General features: G+C 42.1%; 1 protein-coding gene across 3 annotated transcripts in view; it reads right to left on the reverse strand.

Annotated features, from left to right (window-relative positions):
• Positions 1–281: 281 nt before the first annotated feature.
• Positions 282–23076, reverse strand: part of FRMPD4 (FERM and PDZ domain containing 4) — a 1388782-nt gene continuing 1365987 nt past the window's right edge. For 2 of the 3 annotated variants that reach the window (XM_078657870.1, XM_078657872.1), the window contains 3 exons: positions 15901–16956; positions 14341–15603; positions 282–2196 (listed from right to left, as the gene is read on the reverse strand). In XM_078657870.1, the coding sequence (XP_078513996.1) occupies positions 845–2196; positions 14341–15603; positions 15901–16956 (3671 nt within the window). In that variant the 3' untranslated portion in view covers positions 282–844. Of the gene's footprint in view, positions 2202–14340; positions 15604–15900; positions 16957–23076 lie in introns of all 3 variants that reach the window. The other variant, XM_078657873.1, reaches the window with a different exon arrangement.

The raw sequence follows: 23076 nt of genomic DNA on the forward strand, positions 1-23076 counted from the left end.
GTAAGACGTTTAAGTTTCAGGCACAAAGGTGTAATACCTAATATGAAGATTGCTCTGAAACCACAAAAGAAGTTCTTAAAAACTTTCCCAACAGCAAATCACACATTAGGCATTGTAACGCTAAAAAACATTTATATTAAATAATTTTAACTTGCGTGAAATCAATTTTTTACTGCAGACGATCAAAATACATGTTTTCAAAAAGAAAACGTGGCAGGCAAGTATATTTAATAAAAGATTCAATTTATTTTATATATATATATATATTTCTAATACGCCATTTTAGCCGCTCCAATTTTACAGTGAATGTATTTCGCTATTACCAGTGCTTAAAAATTATAATTTAAAATATTAAATACTGTATTTATATACACTATAAGTTCATTTAATATATCTAAACATGAGCAAAGAGGAAAAAAAGAGAAGAGCAGTAAAGCTCTGTACAGTCTGGAAAAGGTATAATTTGCCTTTTGGCTAGACTATATGAAAAATAACACCAGCCTCTCTCCTGTTGCATTTTGCCACTTTAGAATAGAGTATACCTGGTTAGAACTAATTTTAGTGGCCAGCAACAAAAAGCTTGTTGTTTCATTTGCAAATTTCATTTTCATATATACAATAAAATATACAGGAAGCAACAGCAGAAAAAAGATGCAGACAAGAAAGAGGTAGAGGCAGAAAAAATCTGAAAGAAATGGAGTGAGGAGAGAAGAAAAGGCACAGAGGAAGATGTGCGAGAAAAAGGGAGAATGAAAGTGGTTGTTGCAGTTAGTTGATGCACTAGCGTCATTAAAAGGATAAAGTATGGCTTTGCAAAGGTAGATAATACAGTTAATTTCCTAGTTCACTTTTTAAGGACCGTCTTCAGTGACCGTGGCAGAGTGTTTACAATTGCAACCATGTTAGTTGACTGGCGGGCCAAGAGTTTAACACTGGGATCACTCAGAATCTTTCCTGATGCAGTTTCCGCTGCTTTCAGCAAACATATGTAGTTCATGACAACTTCGTCTATCTTAGCAACAATTTCCTGTTGCTGCTTTTCAGAGCTCATTGCTTTAACTAAACGCATGCAGGCCTCTGTCAAGCAACAAAGTAGCTGAAAGCTGGAAGTCATAGCTAAGAACATTTCCTGTGGGCTTTTTTCAGCCATGGCCATTTTCCTGCAGGCACTTCCCAACTGTCTTGATTCTGTAGACAACAGTTGCTTGTATTGAGAAAGTTTCAAGTCATGTGTTTCCAGGCATACGTGATCCTGCTGACCCACACTTGATCTTATTAGACCAAGTAGCTCATGAGCGTCTTTTTGAGCTGCGAGGAATCCATCTGCCATCACATACGTTGTTTCCTTTAGGACGTGTATCCTTGAAATTCTCCAATCAGAGTTCATGCTATTGACACTGGATTCCATTCTCTTAGCCACATCCCCAGGTTCATTTTCACAGTGGGGGATTTGCATGGCAGCTTCATCAGACTCCATGACGCTACTTTCTTGGTCAGTGGATTTCGGCAGACTGGCTGGTATGGGCAATTCAAGTGGCACCTCTTGCAGATATAGGCATGACAGTTGCTTGATTTCACCATTGTTGTCTTCCTCATCCTCGTCGTCATCACAGTTGTTTGCTGTTTTAAGAAAACAATAACTAAAGGGACCGCGGCACCTCCAGTTACTGGCATCCGGCTTTCGCAATGGCAATGTACGAAACTGCTTAGACTCCTTTGACACTGGGCTACAAAGCGAAGATCTTTTGCTTTCTTTGCTGCTTTCACAACTAGAATTCATAGAACCTTGAGAATAGCTCTTGGATATTTTTTTACCCAGTGGGAGTTCCGTTCTCTTTTCAAATGTGGAGGAGTCTGCCTCTGTGACGTCCAGACATTTCAGACTTATTGCCATCTTTTTTCTCTCTGTGTCAGTGTCGAATCCGGTGGAACCAGGGCCAACACTGCTGCTGCTGCGTCTCAGCATTTTACGGCTCTTTTGCCTCCGAAGACTGCCCCCAGTCAGGGTGGTTTGCTGTAGACTAGAAACGGTTTCACACATCTGCTTCATCTGGGGGCAGACGTAAGGGTTTTGATTTTGAATTGGCACCTGTGATTCTGTGCAAACGCTGGGCGATGAGATGATATCAGCTTCATGAAGCATAGAAAAAGCTGAAGGCATGCCTCCTTGTCTTCCCTTCACCAGCTCTGTGAAAGCTACACTAGGGGTAGTAGAAAAACAGAGAGAATAATTAAGCATTCATGTTCTCCTGTATACATTTACAGTTATGTAGACGAAGCATACGATTCAGAGAGGGGAATCAAAAAATGCTGGGCATCATGTCAGTCCTATCTACCTTTCTTGAACTATTACAGGGAGCTGTAATAGAAGATTGAGCTTGCACTGACTCTCCTTCAGGCCCACTACTGAGCAGTGGTGACACCACTGAAAAAGGTTTCAAATTGACTGCAAAAATTAGGCAAGTAAGTTCATCACTAATTTTGGCAGTGCCATGTCCATAGAAGACAGCCATATAAACCACGTCAATTTTACACTAAAAGCCCTCCACGTCTCCCCAGTGTCCTGCTCCCAAAGAGTAAGGGACACTTGTGTTGCCAGAATATCGAAAATCAACCCCTTAGTTATAATCGTGTTAGGAGTATTGGTCTGCAATCCAATGTCATGGCCTCTATCTTGAGTTTAGTTCATCCCACCTAAGACTGAGTCAAGAATACCTAAAGGAAGTAATTGATTTCACATCTCTAGGGTGTTTCATGTGAGAGTGTAGTGCAGGTCTAGCTATAACATGTATTAGTGGGATTTTTTTAATTGTTGTTTAAATTACAAACAGGATATAAGTGTCAGTTATTTGTATTAGTAATGTAGAAATATTTTCACAAGTGGTTAGTAGCACTAATTTTTTTTTCTCTCAAAGATCAAGGTTGATTTGGCCAGGGGCGGCTGGCACAGGTAAGAACGGTGAGGCAGGGCAGGGGTGAGTTGGCAGATGACAGGATAGGTAAAATTAAATAAAAAGGTGAGCGCAAGGTAAGTGGTTTTATTAATTTTTTTCTTTAATTTTACTTACCTATACAGTTGTCTGCCAACTCTCCCTGCCCCGCCCCAATGCTCTTAACGGTGCCAACCGCACCTGGATTTGGCTTCTTTGGCAGGATTAAGGTTCCCAGCACTCAGCGACCCTTGCAAAGGGATTGCCTCTGTCATGCTTCTGAGCTTAAAAAAACAGAACATGAGAAGAACCAAGGGAATTGTCAGTATATGCACCCCTATTAAAACGAGAATGGTTAGGAGAGGGCCCAATATAATTTTAACAACACTGAGACTATCATTCTCTCTAAACGCTCTTCTAAAGCGAGAGGAACTGGCCTCTTCCAAAAGGATCAAGCCAGACGATTTAGAGCATGTGAAGCTACAGCAAAAGGAGGCGTTTGCCATCTTAGGTAAATGCTTGTATCTTGAAGGCTTGAAAGTTGAACAGACAGGTTATTTATTTCCTCTACAAATAGGCCAAGCTATGACTACAATTTTCGTTGTAGCAGTTGTGACAAAGAAGCATAAGACCTATTCTCTCTTGTCCCAGTTTCCTCCCTGGCCGTCCAGTTCCTTCTGATGCACACTCGACTCTAAGACGAAGGCATCTGTTTCTACTGTAGCGAAGGTTGATGGTGGGTAAATTGACTTCCCTTGTGTCAGATTCTCCTCTCCTGCCCACCAAAGAAGATCCAGCGGAGTTTTTAGGGGATCTTGATTATATCCATCAAATTGCCCCATGCTGGATCTACTACAGACAGAGGCCCCGCTGAAGAGCCCTCATGTGCCGATGTGCAGGAATGACCAGCAGAGTAAAGGGTGCCATCAACCTAACAGATGGAGAAACTTAAAGACTGGAAATCAAGCTGCCAAATATACTAAATGTCTTGGATTTTCTGGGGAGGAGGGAAAGCACAGAAGTATGTTGTGTCCAATACTGTCACAATTAACAGAATGTGCTAGGAGGGCTGCAGTTGATTTATGTAGATTGATGGAGAATGGCAAGTTAAACAGCAGAGATGCTGTGGTGTTCAAGTGGTCGAACACATCTACATTATGGCTATCTTGCGTAGCCAATCATCCAGGTATGGAAACACTGAGATCCCCGACCAGTGCAGATGTGCCTCAACCACCACCATCACATTGATGAAGAAACTGGGCGTCAATGTTAGTTTGAACTGGTAGTGAGTGGAGCCAACCATAAACCACACATACCTCCTGTGTGACTACATGATCAGTATGTGGAAACGTGTGCCCTGCAAGTCGAAGGATAACATCCAGTCTTTTTATTCTAGTGCCAAAAGCATGTGAGCCACAGAGCGCATCTTGAAGTTCTGCTTAGGCAGGTAAAAAAGTACAAGACCCTGAGGTCCATGATTGGGCAAAGCCCTCCATTCTGTTTTTTAAGAACTAGGAAATATAATGAGCAGCATCCCTGACCAGTTTCCTGCTCTGAGTCCAACTTAAACTTTCCTTTCTGCAGAAGTGGTGCCAACTCTTTCTGGAGAATGGGTGTGCGGTCTTCCAAATGAAGGGAATGAGGCGAGAAACTGAAGAGGCTTCTGCTTGAAAGAAAGAGCTTATCACCTTTTGTACAATTTTCAAGACCCTTTGGTCCATTGTAATAGCCTTTGGGCATGAAGATAGGATGACACGCTTCCCCAACAGGCTGTGCACCTATTTGGAAGAGACAGAGACTGCACCTCAGCTTTAATAGTGCTACTACCTTATTACCTACTGAAGGAGGAGTCTCACATAGGGGAGAGAGACACTGGATCAGGGGAAGGAATGGAGAAAGTGGGCAGAAGTGTAGCTCTGCCTGAATAGCATATAGAGACACTAAATTACATCCTGTTTGAGTAGTGTGTAGTATTATGCTCCAGTGTGTTTCAAAATGAATGCTTTTCTTTCCATAAGGATAAGCAAAGGACTGGACATTTTTATATTGAGTCGTTGTAACATTGCTGAACCCTAAACTTGAGCATCCAACCCTGAAAAGTCTATGACCACTTGCAATGCTTCCACTGACAGTCTACTGCAGAATGACTTGTACTTTGCCCAGTTTGCAAATCCATAGCAAAAAGGACCCCAGGACATCAGAGGCGAATGACCATAACCCCTATGAGTGATGTCATGCCCTTGTGCCAGCATCACCTCGCTGCCTTAGCACTGTGCATCTGTTGCTCTCACTGTCCTTCTCTGTTTTACCCCCTGTTTCCTTTTACTGTTATCTGTACCTATTAATACAGTGCTGATCATTATTGCTTATTTTGGGCGTTTTAGATAAGTTATCTCCTGTCTGTTACCATTGTGACCTGTGCTTTTTGTTCAATTTGTCTTTTTTATTGTTATTGCTATTTGTGAACAGCGCGCCTTGCTGCTTGAGTTTCCGTTTTTCCCACCACTCCCACCTCCCCGTGCCCCTCCCTGGACCTACTTAATGGAGGCTGCAGCGCAGTGGAAGTGCGCAGCGGGTGCACCAAAGGCAAGCTCATCTGCACCCACCCACACCTGGAACCCTGGCCCTCTGAACACCCACAGATATTCCCCCGCAGAACTCAGAGCCCTGGACCCGGGATGCGGCAACAACAGCTGCTGACACTAATCGCCTCGCTCAACATTCGGACCTTTCACCTGCTGCCACTGCCTCTTTGCCTGCACCTCAGGATAGCCCACCCTCATGGAACTGTTCACCACACCCATCTCACTGAATGTGAGTGCCTTGGATACCAATCCACTGCCTCCTACTCAACGCCGATCGCTCTGCAAACACGCCACTGAAATCTGGAACACCATCACCAACCTAATCCTTGACGCTGTCTCATTACTGAGACCTGACTCAACCCCAACCACCACCCCTAACATCGCCAGCACAATGCCAAAAGGATACAAAATTATATATCGGGACAACACCAACAAACATGGAGGAGGTATCACCATCATACAGAGAGAAACCATCCACTGCATCACCACTGAAGATCCCACCACTCTACACTGATCATTGAGCACCACAACTTCCAACTCCAAACTGACAACAGAACAACCATCAGAGGTACCCTCGCATACAGACCCACTGGCCCATGCCTCGGCTTCTGCAGTGCCATACTCAAATTCATTGCCCCAACCGCCATCAACTCCAAACGCTACTTCTTCCTTTGTGACCTCAACTTACACCCGACGACCTCAAAGACTTCAACACCACCAACCTCCTGGAAAGCATGAGCAATATCAGCCTCATCCAAATGGTCACTGACCCCACTCACAGTGCAGGACACACTCTGTACCCAGTCTTCACTGCCAGCGACAGAGTAAAGTACAGCCATGTCACCAAGCTCACCTGGACCAACCATGCCATCGTCCACTTTACCATTGCAGGAGCACCTTGCACCACTACCAGGACATCAAGCTCCTCCCACCTCAGCTGGATCAAGGGGACAGTGACACAATGGACGGATGTTCTCAACACCACACATCCTTTCCCCGCGACCAACCTCAATCAGACAGCCGAGAACCTCTACACCTGGATCACCAAATGCGTTGACAGAGTTGCCCCCATCAGTCCTCCAAGACCAGTAGATCCACCAAACAAGCCAACTGGTACACACCAAAACTCTTGGTCTTGAAACACAACTGCAAATGTCTAGAGAGACAATGGTGCACCAGCAGAGATCCCACAGAATGAGCCACCTTCAAATCAGCCCTCAACATATACCATCAATGCCTAAAACAAACAAAAAATGGTGGCAATGGTAGACCGCCTCACAGCCGGCTACAACTCAACAAGGAACTCTTCAATATTGTCAGAGAGTTCTCCTGTCAGTCAGCCACTGAGAACACAATCTCCCCCTTCCTAGGATCTCTGCGACACTCTGGCAGACTACTTCCAAAACAAGAATTCCATCATCTACCGTAACTTTGAACCCCAACCCACAGACCAACACAGCCTCCTCAAGCCTACTGACACCATGCACAACCTTCCCCTCACTGCATGGGATCAGCTCACCACACATCTCCCCTCAGACATCGTTAACTCCATCGACTCTGGAGCACCCACGGCCCCCTGCCCCACCACTTCTTCAACCTCAGAAGCCAGAAAATCTGTTGCAAACTCACCTACATTCTCAACGCATACATGATCATGGCCACCTACCCAGATCAATGGATATGTGCAGAGGTCAGACCCCTCCTCAAGAAACCCTCCACCATCCCCAACGATCTCAAGAATTTCTGCCCCATCTCGCTGCTCTTCTTCTCTGCCAAAGTCCTCGAGAAGGCCATCAACCGACAACTCATTGAACACCTGCTGAACACCTCCTAGACCTTTTCTGCAACAACCACAGCACTGAGACTGCCCTGATAGCTGCCACCGATGACATCAGCAACCTCCTCGACCGGGGAGACATAGCGGCCCAGATCATTCTCGACTTCTCAGCAGCGCTTAACACTGTATACCATTACAGCCTTATCAAGAGACTTTGCCACATTGGGATCTAGGGAGATGCCCTCAAATGGATTTCTTCTTCCTCACAGGACAACCCTAGAGAATCTTCTTAACACCTTTCATGTCAGAACGCAAGAGCATCATCTGCAGCATCCTGCAATGTTCATCCCTTAGCCCCACCCTGTTCAACACCTACATGACGCTCCTGGCCAGCATCATCAGAACTTATGACCTCAACATAATTTCCTATGCAGATGACACCCAGCTTATCCTCACGCCTCCTACAACCCCAGCTCCAACTTCCACAACTGCATGATGAGCATCTCTGAATGGATGAAGACCAACAGCCTGAAGCTCAACACAGACAAGACAGAAGTGCTGATCTTTGGAAACAACACCTCTCCATGGAACAACACCTGGTGGCATTCTGACCTCAGACCCACACCTACGTTAACAGACCACACCCTCAACCTTGGCATCACCCTGAATAGCAAACTCACCATGAAATGCCAGATCAACATAGTCACCCCCATTTGCTTCCATAACCTTCACATGCTCTGAAATATCTTCGAATGGCTCTCCGTCAACACCAGGAAAAATGTCACCCAAGTCCTAGTCACCAGCAGACTGGACTACGGCAACGCGTTCTATGCAGGAAAGACCACCCAACTCCTGAAGAGACACACCTCGACTGCCAGACTCATCCTCAACTTCCCCAAATAAACCCACATCACCCCCCACTTCAGGAACCTCCACTGGCTTCCAGTCCAGAAAAAATGGCAATTCAAGAAGTCGATACATGCCTACAAGGCCCTCCATGACCAAGGACCAACAAGCATCATCCACCACCTGAATTACCACCAAGCCTCAGACACCTGTGCTCATCCATCGGTGCCACAGCCGAGGGTTCTCCTTCTCGTACCTAGCTGCCAAATCCTGGACGACTTCCCCTCCACCTCCACACAGCTCCTTCACTCATGGAAATTCAGAAAGGGACTCAAGAACTGTCTCTTTGACTAATCGCAGCAGGATCCTAGCATCTGGAGACCCTCACAGGTGATTAGCTGCACTCTACAAATCCAACTGATTAACTGATGCCTAGTAGTCCTTACTTTCCCCCTGCCCAATGGACAGGGTCTGAAAAATCCATAAACTGTTTGCGAAGAGATTGTGTCTAAGTAGCAAAGAAGAGAAATAAGAGAGATGTTGTTACATACTCAATTTTGTTCTGAGATTCAGGTAAATGGCACTAACCTGGACAGTCATGATTAAGTATGACATTAAATATCAACAATGTACTCATTGCTAATTTTCCTTGATATCCAAAGATCACACAATATCACCACACAGCCCTACCGACCAAGGGTATTAAAATGTTTCGAAAACCTGAGCTGAAAACCAGACAAATGTCTGAAATCAGTCCAGACAAAATGCAAAGACTTCAGTCTTTTCAAGTGCTTTTCCCCATTTAGACATTTGTCATCTTCGCGTGAACAAGCCATCATTAGCTCTGGGACTGACTGTTCAACCTTGCAAGGCTTTTATTAGTCACATCTTTAAGATAACAATAATTTGGGCTTTATTAAAATGTCAAAGCCCAAATGTAACCTTCTTCAGTAGGGTGGACTCTCAAGTGCTACTCTTCAATGTGCTCGAATTAACCAGCTAAAATGGCTAGATTATCAGATATCTTCGGTTTAGTATTTTTTCCTACACTATAACTCTGGTTTCCATATACTTCAGTGATAATGGTTGCTTCTATTAACTTGAATTAAAAAGGGTTAACGCTATATTTTCCTGTTTTCTCATACCATTATTCCCCATAATGTGTCTTGAATGTAGCTATTATCTTTTTAAATTCTTATCAAATTGGTATGGACCTTATATTCTTTATTCCTTTAACTATTTATTTTACTTTGTGATTTTTTTGTATTTGCATACGAGCCACCACCATAATAATATATTTTTAGCTCACCCTATTTAAAGGTGAATCAAAAGGACCTGAAGGAGATCTTTGGTTTCACCTCTCTTGACTATTCCTTTGAAAATTTAGCAGCTCAGCCATTCTTTCACCACTCTCTTATCTTGTTACATATTTACTTATTTGATACTAAAGATGGTTCGACACAAACTATATTTTGTAGAAATCAGCTAGTGCCCTTCGTAATGCATTTTTTATGTCGTGTAAGATACATGACAGATGAATTTACAAATGTGTTTTTTTTCTTTATTGATGATTTGTATTTGTGCCTTTTTTGGTATTTATTTTTCTAGCACGTGGACATCATGGATACTAATTCTGATTGAAATGGTTGGAAATTACAATTGAATTTTATGGCAGCATTTTCATTCGAATAAACTTGGAGTGTTTTTGGTATTTTTACTTTTCTTATGCAAGGTTACTTTGGTTCGGAAAGGTCTGCAAAAGTTTGACTTGAACAAATACATTCTGGAAAAGGTTGTCATTCTGTGTAGAAATTCTCAATGAAAAAAGTGCAAACATTTTACAGCATGGCTTGATTCTATCAGAGTGAAAATGATGGGCTTTATTGAAAGTCTGGCGGGCGGTCTATTAGTCCACCAAAAAAAGAAAGAGATTTACTCTGCTGCCATTGTGGATGACCAATCTCCATATTTAGGAATCAGGCTGAGTTCTCTGTGCTTTCAGCCGTGGTTTCTCTGAAGGTGCTGCAGCTTTGCTGAGCAGCCATCATGTGTATTGCAAAGTTGTTGTTTTTTCAAAAACAAACCTCCAAGTTGCAACATAATTTGGTCACTGATAGGGGTGGGTGAATTTTACGTAATTTGCTTTTGCGTCATTAAACAACATTTCATGACAATTATGGGAAATGACACGTATTTGCATCAAATGCAAATCCGGTATTTAGCACTTTTTTTTTAATGTGAACATTTTTGATACCAAGACCCATTTAACTGTAAAAAATTCCACAAAAACACAAGTTGAGCAAGCGACAGCCGCTCACGCTCTGCCCATTAGCTTTATACTTTCACATTTGTGGTAAAATGTTATCATGAACAGCATGTAATTGCATGACGTGGCATATTGGCGTAATTTCTAGTATTTCATGTAACAAGGTAGATGTGAAATTCCTGATACTGTGTGAATTACGCCGACATAATTTAAATTTCAAAATCTAACTCGGTCCTTGAATGAATGTAAACTATCAAACGTTTTTTAGTTGGCCAATATCTCTATAAGACTTAAACCACATAGCAGAGCATAAAATCAGCCTCATGTAAATCCCCAAACTCGTTTGCTTTTCTAAAGTTTAGTTTTGAACTACCAGGTGGTGTAGGACATGTATTTTACCACTGCTCTGATACTCCTCTGAGTAAATATGGTACCTTATTTCTCTAGCACAGTTTCACCACTAATAGGAAAACAAGACTGGCCGGTTGTTCTTTACATGGGGTTTACCATTTTAATTACGTATGTAAATATAGAAAAAATTCCCAGTGCATGACTGCAGAAGCCCCTGCAAAGCACTTTGCTACTTTTTAGAACAGCCCTGGAGACAAATTTAAATTTCTCCCCATGTGTTTAAACTTCCTTTATGTGGATCCTGGCAGTCCTTGAAAACCAAGGGCCTGGAGGTCAAGGTGATATGGGAAATGGAATAGCATGTATATTTTATGTTTTGCCCATTGGTAGTACCTGTATAATCTATTTTGGAATTATACGTAGTTTTATCTATAACTGTTGAATCGAAATGAATCTTTGGGAAGACCTGCTACTAAAAAGGTTAAAAAAGTAAGATTCTTGCCACTCAGGCAAATGCACTTTCTTCTACCTGAACAGTCAGAAATACTTTAGGCAGAAAGGTAGTTAGCAAATCAGTAAGCACAGTCCTCCACAGATATGCGCTTCTGATTTCTGTGATCTGTTATAAGAACTGTACCTATTCCACTTTAAATTAAACTATGGTGCTTCTATCTGGAGTGAACTATGCATGATGACTGCTGCATCGCCTACATCATTATTATGTAACCTGCAAGTCATGATATGTAACTTATTCGATGATTGCTCTATTTGATAACTAAAATCACTAGCAAGGTAAACAGTTTTCCTGATTTATATTATTTCTCAACAGCCCACCTCTCAACAGCTTCCAGTCTGCTAGAAAGAGTCAGGACTCCGGCATAAATATGTTGTTCCAAGTTCACTTTCATTTTGGCCTCAGGAACTGAAGTCTCCTTCCTTCCTTCAGAGGTCCTCCTGTTGGCATCAGTAGGTCGCACCCTTCCCACAGTACTCCTCCCCCGCCACCACTCAGGATCCGACCTCATGTACTCGGCAGTCTGAGCACAAGTCTTAAGCAGGGCTTTAAGTGGGATGAAAAAACTAGGAGGTCTCTCAAAGGGGCGTGGCCGATACAGTTAAGTGTGTGTTTTAAAACGCATAAACTAAAAATCTGTGTTTAGCAGTGTGCAGCTTGACTGGTATTTTGCTGCTTCAGTGATTGAATCCAGATGCATATTGCAATAAGTAAGATTACCTACAGCAAGCCTGGACTATTGGCTTTGTCAATGGCTGTTAGTTGCATAAGATACATAAGCAACAACTATGCTTTGTTGCATACATTTTTGACAGTACTTCCATTCTGAAATGATGAGACTGTAAAAGAACTATAAGGAGTCTCTTTGAAGTTATTTCACAGGCAGAGAAGGGTGGTCCTGGTGGAGCAGGCTTTGAGAAAATAAAACCTGCTCGGATTAAGTAGTCAGTAACACTCACTAACAGTGTGCTGTGAAAATAATGTGCGGAAACAAGAAACCATGGGGAAATGATTTGCGCATGCGTGCACTAATGTGTGGACTAATGCATGAAAAGACTTGGCCCCTTTTGCGTTCTGCTTTGGAACAAAATTAAAATAATGCTGCTTTTGCATGTAATGCTCTTGCTAGGAATATAACGTGGGATAGTGCAAAAGGTGGGTGGTAAACAGTGAGAAAATACATTTCGTGAAATTAATAAGGACTGTGTTTTGTTCATCGTAGTGAAACAAGCATGGGCCTACATTTCTGCATGCCAGTTGAGGGTTAAAGAAATAAATATGAATAAATAAGCTGAAAATCGAGCTCTGAGAGAGAATGGAGAAGGCAAAGGCTGATAACCTTCAAGGAATATTGTATGACTGCCAAGTAACGGAAGGATGGCCATGAGACCAAGTGGAGAATGTACAAACAGAGGCAAAGGCGAGCAATGGAAGTGTAGAGACTTGCAACATGTTACATGTTGGAGGAAATGTGTATTCATGAGTTGTGGCTAACGTGATGTGAAAAGTGTAAAACAAAGAATGCTGTGGCAATTATGAACGTGACTATGGTGGTGTGATAGAACACCCCCTAAATTAGCCAATGAGAGACTGAGTTTCTGAAAATGTTTCAACAACTGACGGTTGGACATGTAGGTTTTTTAGGGTATAATTGTGGTGCCCTGGGGGTGTGGTTTGGTAGGTGTTGCACAGAGCTAGTGGGAGAGAGTCGCTGTCCATCAGTTAGCTGATATAGGCCTACCTGTTTTCCTGTTCCTGTCCTGTATCCAGTACTCTGATTAATCTTTGTTCCATGACTCTATCTCAGGGGACCCCCGCTATCCCCGTGGCCGGGGGTGGGGTATTTCTCTGAATCTCTTGAGTTAATATAGCTAAATGATCCGTACTTCACATGATTAGTTGCAAATGTACTTTGTCCCTGAACCTTTTGTCTCTATGCCTATCCACTCCTTCATTTGCATTTTTGTTAATCGGATATGAGTTTGACACTGTTTACATTGCTAATGTTCTCTCTCACTGTAAATTATACTTTGTTTGCCTTGTAAATCTGTACATGATAAGCATTTTATCTTCACAATATTTCCCGATAAACATTGTACTAATTATTGCCGTCCACTTCTCAACTTTAGGTCCATCGACCAGAGGAAAGAGAGTTGATATACAGGTTCAATTATGTATTTAGTGAGTCAGATATAAGCCTGTATTACGGACAACTGATTTCAAACTTATACAGTGCAACAGGGATTCTTGTTTGGGTGAATGAGTATGGGCCAGTGTTTTGTGTTATTATTGATTATCGATCCCTTATTGACACGCTGGATCAGTCCTGCAGAAGAGATAAGATTTTTTTTTTTTCCCCTGATGGTGAGGGCAAAAATGAAGCACCGGCAAGTCCCAGGCCACTTAAAGCACTGGTCTTAACAAGGGTCACAAGGTAGATAATACATTCGGCATGAAAAGCTGTAAGAGCCGATGGCAGGCGGTTTATAAACTGCACTCAGTCCTTCTTCCATCTCACTAAGCTAAGTGTATATTTGCATAATGAACATCTCTGAAGAATCTCTGAGGAGATATTTTTTCGGGACAATACACAACTTCAAATAATTAAATACATTCAATAAGGGTCATATATTGTTGTGTAAAGAGCTTCCAAAAAAAGCCTTGAACTGATGTGTGAGATTATGCCTAAGTGAATTTTGAAACAAAAATCTTGGTATGCAGAATGTTCTGTATAGGGGTGTCAAATATTCTGTGGATTTTTTGTGTCGCTATACCCTGTTTATTTGTAATATGATAATGTGGGAGTTTTCAGGTGCCTTTGTGAATATTTTATGGGTACAATTGCACTACAGTATTGTGCACAACACAGACAGGAAAATTAATCGGACCTATTTTGAGATTTTATGATGTGAATCTGTAATTGCCTATTGCCGCTTTACAACTGGAGATATAATTTTCCTAAAAAGAATAACTGACACCCCCAGTACAGTAGTTGCTGATAGAGTTTTACTTGGTTCTGCTATTTCATACACAATATGTTTGTCTTTCAAATTGATTCTCTATTTCCGTACCTGTAGTTTCTTTCATTTTGGAGACTCTGTGGCAGCCATCTCTTAGTGTACCAAACAATGGTTCAGCGTTGGATGGCGCATGCATACCAGGCACAGTCATACTGTGGCAGGTCCCTTCCGCTTGCTGATGTACTTCCTTGTACGTCGCACCATGGCTTGGAAGAATTGCTGCTCTTTCATCTATAGAGATGCAACTAATGCCTTTCGCTGATGAATCGGAGAGAATGTGCTTAGCATCGGATGTACAAAGGGGAGAATCAACTGGGGTTGCACAGGTGCTGCTGCCAGTGCTACATCCAGCATCCACTGAAGAGCACTGAGAGCTCTGCATTGAAAAGTGACCTTCGCTTTGGAGCGACGACATCCGCTTGGTCAAGTGGTAATCACAAAATCTAGCCATGCTTTGCTCCGTTTCTGCAAATTTCAAGGGATGTTCGGAAACAGAAAACAGTCCCACATCTTGAGAATCATGTAGGTCTTTGGCTGAAGACATGTAGGTTGTGTCTGTTAGAAAACGTTCCTCTTGGCCGATGCCTGAAGCACTCTTATCGTGACCTTCAGGGTCCAGGTCCTGCCCACTTTCAGTCTCTGAGCTCCCAAGACCAGGTCCTCTTGGAAACGCCTTCCCATTCATTGTCTCTGGTCCTGGTCTCTCTATGGCCCCACATTCATTAGCCGCATGCCATCTTTGGCTTTCCTTGCGAAAGGCAGTTCTCTCTAAGCTAAAGGTGCCCCTGCGCTGATTGTCTCTTAAAGAGAGTGTACCACAGTTAGATTTGGAATCTTCTCCAGCCTCTGCTTTACTTTTGATAGCAACATTAACGTCAAAGGCTGTTTTCATTTCCCCATCCGGTGCTTTGCCTTTTCTTTTAGAGTACACCAAAGATCCCATGTGCAGTTTGCTGAAGTACTCGGTGACAGATTTTGTTTCCATTGTCTCTGGCTCCATCTCCATGTTATCCGAATGAAGAATCTGGTTTGAAGGCACAACTTTCGATTGAGACTCCGCCGCTTGCCGACTTGGTGCAGACTGCGTTGATTTCATGGGTGGACCTCTAGGTTGAGACTTAGAGATGGCAAACTCTGTATTGTCATCTAACAGGGGTTGATACCCTTCACTGGTGGCTAAAAACATGTGTGAGGAACTTTCAGACTGTCTCTGGGCTGCAGCTAATTCAGAGCTCTCTGTCATTTCAGAAGAGTTTGTTTCATTGCCAGAATCAGAAGACGACTCAGGGCTATATGCTCGCAAGATTGCTACACCTGTATGCCACAAAAAATAACAGGTCATTAATGAATGCATCTGAGGCACTTTAATACATTTAAAACAATGGGATCAATAAACAAAAAATGATTCTAGAACAGTGTGCATTCATTGCACATTTGTTCCCAAAGGATGAACTACAAAATATAAAAATATAATTGTTCCATCATATGATATGGGAATGGGTTTATGAATGATGGTAAAAACAAGGCAATGGAATGTGTCCAGGGATAAATAATTCATGGGAATGGGATGGCAAAATTGTCAATCAATAAAGGTAACTATGGAGAAAGAACCTGAGCTGTCATCTGTTTGGTGATCCTCAGACGCGGCCAGTGCTTCAAGAGCCTGAAGTGTGGAGACCACTGCATCATCCAGTCCCTTCTGACACTTCCCCTCGGAGTTTGTTGGGATGGCATCTATGATTGACACTGGAATATCACTTGGTAGATGGCTAGCTGGCTCCGTATCTTCTTTGTACTGAGGATGCTGGTTCTGAGAGTCTTCCTCATCCGAACTATCTCTGAAGCCGGGTGGAGGAGCTGCAATCGCCATGTTCAAGGAATGCAGCAATAAGTCATCTTCAATCTCATTCCCTTCGGGAGGCGGAAGTGAAGTCAAGTCTATGATGTCATCAACTGAGCCGGACATGCTGAGAATGGCTGTTCGGTTAATTTCTCCAAGCATGATGTCTTCCTCACAGCTCACTTCATCTTCCTCCTCAACATCATCAGTGGTTTCTGAATAACATATGTCATGCAACAATGGCTCCTCAATCCCTTCCGTACTCCCAAACATTTTGCCATCATTCATGTTTGCGTACACTGTGCTATCAGAAAACTGGATGCTCTCTGCATCTCCTGACATGTCGAGATCCTTCATATCACTGTTATTGGTTAAATACATGACTGATTGCTTGTCTAACATGTCAGGGCTTTCATCCATTAGCCTTTCATATCCATATGTTGGTGGGCTCATTGCATCCAAATTATGGTCCCCAAAGATGAAGGAGACTTTTGCACTTCGTGGAGAATCCTGTGCAATTTTGTTTTTTTCCTCTCCTGAAATCAAGAGCGAAGGCTGTTGATTTACACCTCGCAGTTCAACTTCCAACGGACCATCTCGTCTTGCCAGTATACGGTCAAGTCCCCCTGTACCATAGGTGTTGTCCATGTATAAATGCCGGTGATCTTGTGGACAAGTTGGACTATCCATTTCTAAATTTATTTGGTTTGGATTTGAATATGATTGCTGACTCTCCTGATCTTCCTCTATCGCAAAGATGGCGGTTTTTGGCAAATAATTCCAGTCGTAGCTACGCAGAGCATGCTTTCCTTTGTTTTCATTTATGACTGTGGAAAAAAACAGAAAAAATAACACACATTAACACGATTTATACATTAACAAGTTTTTGACATAAATTTACTAATAAGTTACCTAAGCAAAAGCAAACATCAATACTAAGAAAGAAGAAAAATGTTGGATCAACGTTTTGAATTACAAAAATAACCGTATGCCACATGGATTTGGCAAGCAATAAAATGTGACACCCTCCCAGTAGAGTAGCTCTTAGTAAAAATACAAAATAAATACATATCATACAGATAAAGCAAAAAAAACTAAATGGAATGCTCAGTCTTAAAAAATGCTCCAAGCAAACTTGTAGATATAGCAGATCATATACACAATGCATTTGTTGTGATACAGTTACACCTAATATATAACTCAAAAGATCTAAATAGAATGATTTCAATGGCCCTCAACTCACCAAACAGCAAATAAACGGAGATGGATCAGTGTAAGCTGACGTGAAAATGTCTGATCAAAAACAACTTTCCTATAAATACTTGTCACCCTTGAGTTTCTGATAGAATATTCACAATGTGAATTTTTGCATTGTGTTATGACTTAGGGCAGACAGCACTTTGCCATTTTAGAATCTCTCTGAATGTGGTGACCTAGAGTGACGTAAGGTCTTTACAGAACTAAAGACCAGCCAACTGGCACTGTGCTGCTATGTGACATATATCGGTCATCAGTGAAATGCCGCCACAACATTCTGAGCTAAGTGCTGATCTGGTTGTGACTAGAGGTGGATGGTAAACTGCTCTGCTTGGAGCGTGGAGTTCTGGAAAAACTTCTCCAACTACCGTGTGGCATCGTTTTTTCTTGTGCGTGGCTCACCAACGTTAAGTTGGCGTGTGTGAGTGAGAAAACCGAGCGCTAGACCATATCTCAGTGAGATTTCTCAATGCGGGTGGTCACGGCAGGTCACTATCGCTTGTGTTGAAAAAGCTACAGCTCAAGTAGAAGCAACACCCTCTGGCACGCCGCATGTGCAGTTAGTACTGACACACTCCTGGTTGTAAAAATCAACATGAGCAGCATGACGTATCAAACTCAGCCGCTCCAGTAACTCCGCAGAATCAAGAAAAGTTTTTATGTAACACCATGGAATTCTGCCCACCCCTAGTTGTGATAGCTTGAAAGCCTCAGCCCCTCTGTAGCTCACCTCTTCTCTCACACACTGAAAACATTTATAAAGTTGGCATACCTGGAACACTTGTGCCTGAATTCACAGCTTGAAATAAAAGAACACAATGGGACAGTTTTCGCTGCATGGTCACGCAAAGCGGCACAAGGTCTTGAAAGTTTTTTTTTACTGTGCACTATGAATTGTGCTCCTTTATCCTCACAAATAGGCCATATATATATATATATATATATATATATATATATATATATATATATATATATATATATATATATATATATATATTACCTACTGGCGGTGGCCAGTAGGTATATATAGTTAGGACCTAGTTACCATAGGAAATTCCGAACATTCTATTGGGAATAACTTTGGCGCCGATTGAGGGATCTGCCTGTAATTTTCCTTAAATTTGCCTCGCTGCGCTCTGCTCCTTCCCTGAAAGTTTCGGGGGGATTCGTCAAGCGGGGACCGAGAAAAAAAGGGGGGCCCAAACATGTTTTCCCCATGTTAATTTCCATAGGGACATTCTGACAAGGCTACAGCTCGAACGGCTGAACGGAATTATACCAGATTTGGCAAAATGGTAGGGACTGGTATGCAGCAGTGCCTTTTATATGTTTGGTGTAAATCCCTCCAGTAGTTCTTGAGAAAATTGAATTTGAAATTTTTCAAATGGCATTTTCTATGGGACCTTTAGACACGGGGGGATTCGTCAAGCGGGGGCCGAAAGGGGGGTCCCAAAACGTGTTTTCCCCATGTTAATTTTCATAGGGACCTTTAGACACGGCTACAGCCCGAACGGCTGAATGGAATTACACCAAACTTGGCAAAATGGTAGGGCCTGGTATGCAGATGTGCCTTTGCTATGTTTGGTGAAAATTCCTCCAGTAGTTCTTGAGAAAATTGAATTTGAAATTTTTCAAATGGCATTTTCTATGGGACCTTTAGACACGGCTACAGGCTGCACGGCTGAACGGAATTACACCAAACTTGGCAAAATGGTAGGGACAGGTATGCAGTAGTGCCTTTTCTATATTTGGTATTAATCCCTCCAGTAGTTGTTTAGAAAATGGAATTTGATCAAATTATATATCTATATGCGCTCACCGTACGCGCACCGTACGTGTACGGTAGGCGTACCGTACGCGTACGTGCGCGTACCCTTACGTGCGCGAGCGAGTTTCTGATTGGCTGGCAGTCGACTGTCAACATTCCAAACTGTCCAAACCAGGAAGTGTTGGCCACCATCTTGATTTTCAGGAGAAATGAGGCACAAAAGAGCCCAACACAAGAGTGGAAAACACGAAAAGGGGGCAGGGTAGAGACCCCCCAACCCTCTAGCCCTTCTCAGGGGGTCCCAAGAAGGGCTAGGGAGGTCAGGGGTCTCAACCCTGCCCCCTTTTCGCATTTTCCACTCTTGTTTTGTGCTCTCTTGTGCCTCACTTCTCCTGAGAAACAAGATGGCTGCTCAGGTGGTCCCAGAAGGATAATAACATACATAAACATTATCCGCTAATAGAATTAGCATTTACAAAACCTTTGAAATGTATTGAAAAAAATATAGGTTTCACGCCTGATATAGTTAGGAATTAGCATTTAAAAAACTTGCAAATTCACTGAACAAACCATAGGTTTCAAGCCTTATATAGTTAGGAATTAGCATTTAAAAAACCTTGCAAATTCACTTAAAAAACCATAGGTTTTAGGACTTATATAGTTAGGATTTAGCATTTAAAAAACCTTGCAAATTCACTTACAATAAAACATAGGTTTCAGGCCTTATATAGTTAGGAATTAGCATTTTAAAAACCTTGCAAATTCACTTAAAAAACCATAGGTTTCAGGCCTTATATAGTTAGGAATTAGCATTTAAAAAACCATTGAAATTGCTCCTATATAGTTAGTTGTACTAACTATGTTTCGCGCACCCGCAATCCACTGCTGATGATGTCACATATTACATCATTTATGACATGGTCAGTGACATCACTGATGACATCACTGATGACATCTCAAATTACATCACTGATGACATCTCATTTGACATCACTGATCACATCACTGATGATATCATTCATGTGATAATACGATGCACCGCCTCACACTCTAATATAACCTTTGATACACCCAGTGTTAAATACAGACTACCATTCTTGAAACCATTGACACACCAATACCAGTTACTACATACGCACTCACTGATTCCTAGGTCTACACACACATTCACTCATTCACCCATAGAATCACTCATACATACAGTCACTCATCAATACAACACTATCATATGCACTCATACACCTATACAGACACTCACACACTGCCACTCTTCCATGGAGTTACTCACACACCTAGTCAGTCATGCAAAGAATCAATCACACTTCCATTTCCTCAACTATACAGTTATACACACAACACCTTACTTATTCAAACATATACTAACACATACTTACTCTCTTATACAATCACTGATACAAGTACACAATGATCCATATAGCCACTCGCACATTCACTGGCTCTCCTGTATAGTCATTTATATATGCCAACTCTCACATGCACTGTGTTTTACATATGTACTTACTTGCACATGTAGCACTGAGATATCCATTCACTCACCAACACACCCGCCCATAAAGCTGTTTCCACATGCACTCTTGACCTCATACACCTAGTGAATCAACTGCTCACACATCTATGCACAGAGTCACACACCTCCCAGCCACCCACACACACACTCAGTCTCCGATTCAAATACGTGGGCAACCAATCAATAACCCATATAGCCACTCATATAGCTACTGATCAACACATGCAGCAGCTTACACAACAACAGACATACTGATGCACACATTCAGACAGTTAAGTCACTAACCCATGCATTTAGTAAGACACATTTAATCACTCACTCATACAGTCAGTCACGCACCTACTAAATCCTTCATCCAGACACTTATACATCCACTCATTCTTCAATATGTAAAACATATTTAAACTTTACAGAAACACACAGTCACTGAAGGACCTATGCAATAAGGCAGCATCATACATGTCGCTCAACATGCATTATTTGTGTGATTCAGTGCCAACGGCAAAGCTGTAAAAAACAATATGTAGGCCAAACAGTGAATGACCTCCGCACACGATTCAGGAACCACAAATCAGCAATAATTAATAAGAAAAGTGACCAGCCTGTAGCCAATCATTTTAACCTTGTGGATCATTCACTATCAGATTTGAAGATTTTCCCCGTGGAACATGTCTCAAAGGAAGAACTACTGGACTCCAAGGAAAACTCCTGGATGTACCGTTTAAAATCATTGCATCCAGATGGACTGAACATTACTGACAATGCAACCTGATTACTGCATATCTCAAGAACTCTCAGGACTGCATTGATTCCACATTCCAAATGGAATCTTCACCCATGATGCTTTTTGAAAATTCAGTTGTGTCATCTGTGCAGCGGATGTATGACATTGCAACGCATGCTTTTACATCGCATGCTTTTACAACGCGGTTTTTACAACGCATACCATTACAACGCATAGTGCTTTTAGGCGCTGGATAGTGAATTGTTTAATTTACTATTTCAACTCCAGTCCCCGTGGATAGTAGGGAAGTTGTTGGATAGTACATTAAACACATTCCCTATCCTAGAGCGCCCCCCAGCGCATTGCGTTGTAATGGTTTGCGTTGTAAAAGTTGCGTTGTAAAGGCACTGCGTGGTAAAAGTTGCGTTGTAAAGGTTGTTTACCCTGTGCAGCCACTGAGCTTACCATCTTGAAACTACCTGAGGAAGGCGGAAGGTGAAACGTTGTAGTGGAAATATATTTTTGTTCTTTGGTGAATCTCTCTGTTTGAGTCACTTCTTTCTTGGATATATATATATATATATTTTTTTTTTTTGTGCTCCATTCCCGGTTTGCTCTTGAGGCTGTCAATGCGGTCGGTCCGGACAGGGTTACCGGGCACCCCAGTAATTTTTCAAAACACTCCCTTAATGAAAGAAAGAATGTCCAGACACTTGTGGATATTTAATGACAATCCCGACGCGTTTCGACTTTACGCCTTGCTCACGGCAATAACGTTTTCCACATACAAAAGCATTTTTAAATACACATAAGTGAAAAGTGAAAAGGTGACTGTGTAAACACCACGTGCTTCCAAAAAAGGTGCCGGCCATCTTTAACTAATATTTATGTTTCAGCCATTATTGCCTAGTCATTTGCACATTGTGAGAGTCCCTCAAGATTCATAATTGCACATATTGCATGAATTGCAGCAATTACAATAATTTGTATCTCGCCCCAGTGGGCATAGCATGTAAATGTTTTTCAATTGTATTTTTTAATAAACGTTCTATCACAGCTCCTTCATTTCACCTCCTTCGTGCACTCGCATGGGGGTGCTTTTTCGCGGGCGGTGTACCGTCAATTATGGCAGCTTCAACCTCGTATTCCTCTTTGAACACAAAGAAAGCACTCTCGGGGGCGAGTCCTAAAGTTTTTATTTTACGGACTCACGGTAACCAGACGCATTTCGGCAGACACCTTTATCGATGGTAACTGTGATGTGACGTAGCTTGTCCCAAACCGATTTAAAACTATAGGTTATATCTATTTTTTCACATTTGTGCTCCAGGGATGTGCAATTTGCACACTGACTGGTATGCGACAGTGAATGCAATTTGCACCACAAATGGTCCATTTTCAGAGGAGCTCAAAATGGCCAGGCTAATTAATTTTAATTAGGCAGGTCGTCATTTGCAACTCTCGTAATTGGCTGCCAGTGGAAGGATGGAGGCCTGCAAGGCACATGAGATTTACACCCCAGCCTTTACTTTCCAATATAGATTATTCTTTAAAAACATAAAAGCAGCCCATGCCAATAAAAAACAAGCATTTACAATGCAACGGTTTTGCCTTTGTAAAAGTTAGAGCTATTGGCATTGTAAATGACAACATTTTTATTTATGTGTTCG

The sequence above is a fragment of the Lissotriton helveticus genome, chromosome 8 (genome assembly GCF_964261635.1).
Source record: "Lissotriton helveticus chromosome 8, aLisHel1.1, whole genome shotgun sequence".
Classification (NCBI taxonomy): Eukaryota; Metazoa; Chordata; class Amphibia; order Caudata; family Salamandridae; genus Lissotriton; species Lissotriton helveticus.